This window comes from Medicago truncatula, chromosome 7 (assembly GCF_003473485.1).
Source record: "Medicago truncatula cultivar Jemalong A17 chromosome 7, MtrunA17r5.0-ANR, whole genome shotgun sequence".
Taxonomy (NCBI): Eukaryota; Viridiplantae; Streptophyta; class Magnoliopsida; order Fabales; family Fabaceae; genus Medicago; species Medicago truncatula.
Window position 1 is genome coordinate 21,966,579 of NC_053048.1, and position 6,109 is coordinate 21,972,687.

A 6,109-nucleotide genomic window follows, 5' to 3' on the forward strand; every position below is an offset into this window, starting at 1 on the left:
TCAAAGAGAATGCAGCAAAGCTGTCCTCCCAAAGTTGTAAAACTCCCGAAAACGAATGTCCAAACCTACAGAATACACTAACATAGCATAAGAACTTGTGGTATTGTAGAATAGCATATGCTTGCATACAAACCATTTTTCTACTTATAACTGAGGATAGAGGAGAAAACATGGAAGGTTTCTATCCTAAAACAAAAGAGTCTAAAACAAAAAGAAGAAACCATGTAAAGGGGGATGAACTTCTCACAAGTATAACCAACATCTTTCCCTGGTCACACTAAATAAATATCAACCTGGCAGGGGTATCGAGATACAAAATGTGACAAAGTAATACTTCATAACAAACATATTCATTTTAAAAATCCAAGATACCAAAATGGGTACAAAGAGTTAATCAGAACATTATGTCATAACAAATTACTAAAACCGAGATACTTAAGTTCGCTTAAAACAAACTACTAAAACAACAAACTGTAGGCATCATTATGTGCCCTATGAATTATATTGTCTGACATTCCTTCGCTTACGCCTCAATGAATGATGACATTCCTTCGCTTACACCTCAATGAATGATACTGAGTGGCAGGCGTGGTCTCAGCTACAATATGCTCCATAGCGATGTACAAAGGAGTGACTGCAAGCTTCAGATTCTATTTAGTGGAATTAATTGTCGTCTCTTTGACCCTGACACAGCCTCTAAATTAGCAGGCCTCAACGGATTATTTGGAACACAAGTTATCAAAAAAGGGCGAGAAACCTCGTAGAACCACACCAAGTAAGTATCCATTATCTGCACGCCAAATTAGTGTCCACAACTTGTTCAGTCTTCTTCAGTTATCAGATGCAGAACATAATCCTAAAAAACTTGTTCCATTTGAAAAATGCTCATGTGTATGGTGCAACAATAGAGGCATGTCTAGGGATACTCTGAACATAGCTAAATTTCCTCAACACTCGCTTCGGCAAGTGTGGATGAGAACATGATCTGCCGCACAATTATATGGATTGAGATTGATGTCATCAACCACAATGCGATGACACCGTGTAAGAATCTAGTATAGCATGACCCCTTTTCTATATGAACCAGTTAGCATGTGGACAGTCCTCTCTATAAGTCACTCTCATAATCCCAGACAAATATTTTCAAGGTGTTTATATATTCATGCCTATGAAAACAAAAAATTATATCATTAAACATAATAGTTCTAGGTAAATTTTAAAATAACAATTCAAGTTACAAAATTTTACCTACAACAAAAAAGTGTAGCTAGCCAATAACTTTTCAATGTTCATAACTTCATCTTTACCGATATCAAGATTGACTATTTCAAGAGTGTTAATGCAAGTAATCCATTTGCAAACCATCCACATCTTCGATCAATTTTTGTCATATTTAGATTAAATTAAAGAGTCATGCTAACTTGTACCCTAAAAAAAAAATTAAAAAATTACTTTTGTATTCAAATGATAATTTTTTTAAAACTTTTAATATATTGAATGTATAATTTCTAAAAAAAGTTTCTATGTTTAGTTTCTAAACTTGTGCCACAACACACAAGTTAGCATTTCCGTGAATTAAATACATAACACAAGATGGGGCCAGCTTGTATCATTAGTCTTATGAACTTACATGTTGATATTGACCCATGTCACAAGGTTCAAGTCAAGTCTTCCAAAACATTGCCAAGAAAGACCGATATTGCAGATTTTCAGTCAATGGAAACAGTTGACTCTTTCAGTTCTGAAACATTATAATGCATGTACTTGGATGGATTTGGATCCTCTCTGTCGTATTTTTTACTTCATTTTTCTCTTTTTTCAATCCCCACCACTGAACATATTCTCTATTTTCAACCAAAAAAAAAAAATCCCCAACAAACTAGATCATAACTAAGTCCATAAGTGTCGTGTTTGGAAGGATAGATTTTGTCATTAAAAAAGATTAGTGATGCAGGTTGTTGTCCGTTTATCTTCTATTCGTTTATAATTAATTTTAAATATATTTTTTTTTCTTGAAAAATAAAAATAACAAGTATGTATTTGAACTTATCTAAATTAAATTGCAACAGAAATTAATACCCTTGTTTTATAACTTCTCTATATAAATATATGAAACACTGCATGAAACCAAACACATGTATCTTAGAGTATTCACCATATCAACATATCCCGCCATGGTGTTCCTATTTTCAAACCTTCAGTCCAAAAAGCTCTTACCCTTTTGGCTGCTGCTTTCAACTTGTTTTTGTGCATTCACAACACCTACTTCAACTACTTCATCAGCAACTTTACAAAGTAGAGAAGCAAGTGCTTTGCTGAAGTGGAAAACAAGTCTTGACAACCATAGCCAAGCTTTGTTATCTTCATGGAGTGGCAATAATTCATGCAACTGGCTTGGAATTTCTTGTAATGAAGATTCCATTTCTGTCTCTAAGGTAAATCTCACAAATATGGGATTGAAAGGTACGCTTGAAAGTCTTAACTTCTCATCACTTCCAAATATCCAAACCCTAAACATAAGTCACAATTCCTTAAATGGAAGTATTCCTTCCCATATTGGAATGTTGTCCAAACTTGCTCATCTTGATCTTAGTTTCAATCTTCTCTCAGGAACAATTCCATATGAAATAACACAGTTGATTAGCATTCATACTTTATACCTGGATAATAATGTTTTCAATAGTTCCATTCCAAAAAAAATAGGTGCATTGAAGAATCTGAGAGAACTTAGTATCTCAAATGCAAGTCTCACGGGGACTATCCCAACTTCTATTGGGAACCTGACTTTGTTGTCACATATGTCTTTAGGAATAAACAACCTTTATGGTAACATTCCAAAAGAACTTTGGAATTTGAACAACTTAACCTACTTAGCAGTTGATTTAAATATATTTCATGGTTTTGTATCTGTCCAAGAAATTGTGAACTTGCATAAGCTAGAGACTCTTGATCTTGGTGAATGTGGTATTTCCATTAATGGTCCCATCCTCCAAGAACTTTGGAAGTTGGTAAATTTGTCTTACCTTTCTCTTGATCAATGCAATGTCACAGGGGCTATTCCATTTTCTATAGGAAAGTTGGCCAAGAGTTTGACATATCTAAATTTAGTACACAACCAAATTTCTGGCCACATCCCTAAGGAAATTGGAAAGTTACAAAAGCTAGAATATTTATACCTGTTTCAAAATAACTTATCTGGTAGTATTCCAGCTGAAATTGGGGGATTGGCGAACATGAAAGAGTTAAGGTTTAATGACAATAATCTTTCTGGTTCGATCCCTACGGGAATTGGAAAGTTAAGAAAGCTAGAGTATCTACATCTTTTTGACAATAACTTATCTGGTCGCGTTCCTGTGGAAATTGGGGGATTGGCGAACATGAAAGATTTAAGGTTTAATGACAATAATCTTTCTGGTTCGATCCCTACGGGAATTGGAAAGTTAAGAAAGCTAGAGTATCTACATCTTTTTGACAATAACTTATCTGGTCGCGTTCCTGTGGAAATTGGGGGGTTGGTGAACCTAAAAGAGTTATGGTTGAATGACAACAATCTTTCTGGTTCGCTTCCTCGTGAAATTGGAATGCTGAGAAAGGTTGTTTCAATTAATTTGGACAATAACTTTCTCTCTGGTGAAATCCCACCTACAGTTGGAAACTGGAGTGATTTACAGTATATTACATTTGGTAAAAACAATTTTAGTGGGAAGCTTCCAAAGGAAATGAATTTGCTTATCAATTTGGTAGAACTGCAAATGTATGGTAATGACTTCATTGGTCAGCTGCCTCACAACATTTGCATTGGTGGGAAATTGAAATACTTGGCTGCTCAAAATAACCACTTCACTGGCCGCGTTCCAAAGAGTTTGAAGAATTGCTCTAGCATTATAAGACTTCGACTTGAACAAAACCAACTTACTGGAAATATAACCGAAGACTTTGGTGTATATCCAGATTTGGTTTACATGCAATTAAGTCAAAACAATTTTTATGGACACCTTTCATCCAATTGGGAAAAGTTCCATAACCTGACAACCTTCAATATTTCCAATAATAATATATCAGGCCATATACCACCAGAAATAGGAGGGGCACCCAATTTGGGTTCACTTGACTTATCTTCAAACCATCTCACAGGGGAAATTCCAAAGGAGTTAAGCAACTTATCTTTGTCAAACCTCTTGATAAGCAATAACCATCTCTCAGGAAACATTCCTGTAGAAATATCATCCTTAGAGCTTGAGACCTTAGACCTTGCAGAAAATGATCTAAGTGGCTTCATCACAAAACAACTTGCAAATTTGCCTAAGGTATGGAACTTAAATTTGAGCCATAACAAATTCACAGGAAATATTCCTATTGAATTTGGACAATTTAATGTCCTTGAAATCCTAGATCTCAGTGGAAATTTTTTGGATGGAACAATACCATCAATGCTTACACAGTTGAAATACTTGGAAACATTGAATATCTCACATAATAATCTTTCTGGTTTTATTCCCTCTAGCTTCGATCAGATGTTCAGCTTAACGTCTGTTGATATATCATATAACCAATTGGAGGGTCCACTCCCCAATATTCGAGCTTTCAGCAACGCTACAATTGAAGTGGTGAGAAATAATAAAGGCTTGTGTGGTAATGTCTCTGGCTTAGAGCCCTGCCCAACATCAAGCATTGAATCTCATCATCATCATTCGAAGAAAGTCTTATTGATAGTTTTACCCTTTGTAGCTGTTGGAACTCTAGTTCTAGCCTTATTTTGCTTCAAATTCTCACATCATCTCTTCCAAAGATCAACCACCAATGAAAATCAGGTTGGAGGGAACATCAGTGTACCACAAAATGTACTTACAATATGGAACTTTGATGGAAAATTTTTGTATGAGAACATTTTGGAAGCCACAGAAGATTTTGATGAAAAACATCTCATTGGAGTTGGAGGGCATGGAAGTGTCTACAAAGCAAAGTTGCACACAGGTCAAGTAGTTGCTGTGAAAAAGCTCCATTCAGTAGCAAATGGAGAAAATCCAAATCTAAAATCATTCACAAATGAGATCCAAGCTCTGACCGAAATTCGACATCGTAATATTGTGAAGTTGTATGGATTTTGCTCACATTCACAGTTGTCATTTTTGGTTTATGAGTTTGTAGAGAAAGGTAGTTTGGAAAAGATTTTGAAAGATGATGAAGAAGCAATTGCATTTGATTGGAATAAGAGGGTGAATGTCATTAAAGATGTAGCCAATGCTTTATGCTACATGCATCATGATTGCTCGCCTCCAATTGTTCATCGAGATATATCAAGCAAGAATATTCTTCTGGATTCGGAATGTGTGGGTCATGTCTCTGACTTTGGAACAGCTAAGCTTCTTGATCTTAATTTAACGAGCTCAACCTCGTTTGCATGCACATTTGGATATGCTGCTCCAGGTAAATCCCCATTCTTTAATCTTATTACACAAGTAATTTTTCAGTTTGTTTGTCCTTGCTAATCATTTTGTAACGAAACAATTTCATAATTATCTATATCTCATGTTTAATTTTTGCTATTTGATTAGTACATGATTCCTATTTCTGTTTTCGTACAGAACTTGCATACACAACAAAAGTGAACGAGAAGTGTGATGTGTACAGTTTTGGAGTATTAGCATTGGAAATACTTTTTGGAAAACATCCCGGAGATGTTATATCCTTATTGAACACCATTGGCTCTATACCTGATACTAAGCTAGTAATAGATATGTTCGACCAACGTCTCCCTCATCCTTTGAATCCCATTGTTGAGGAGTTAGTATCGATTGCAATGATAGCTTTTGCATGTTTGACTGAAAGTTCACAATCTCGCCCTACCATGGAGCAGGTATCAAGGAGCTTGTAATGTCAAAGTGGTTTCACACAAATATCTGAAGATTATACTTGGTTAATATGCTTGAGTTTTACTTATACTTCCTTGTTTTTTAATTTTGTAAACCTTTTTTGACTTGTTTGTATTATAAGTTGCTTCACAAAAAATTGAACTCAATTGTTTAAAGAATAAATGTTGTAGAACTATAGAGAAAATTGAAGCTAATATAATGATGCTATGTATTCGTGACAATCTTTTATGCCTATG

General features: G+C 35.0%; 1 protein-coding gene across 1 annotated transcript; it reads left to right on the forward strand.

Annotated features, from left to right (window-relative positions):
• The first annotated feature begins 106 nt into the window (after window positions 1–106).
• LOC11442632 (probable leucine-rich repeat receptor-like protein kinase At1g35710) lies at window positions 107–6,109 on the forward strand. The gene is made up of 2 exons (XM_003622519.4): window positions 107–5,427; window positions 5,586–6,109. The coding sequence occupies exons 1-2, from the start codon at window positions 2,136–2,138 to the stop codon at window positions 5,873–5,875; spliced, it is 3,582 nt and encodes a 1,193-aa protein (XP_003622567.3). The 5' UTR covers window positions 107–2,135; the 3' UTR covers window positions 5,876–6,109.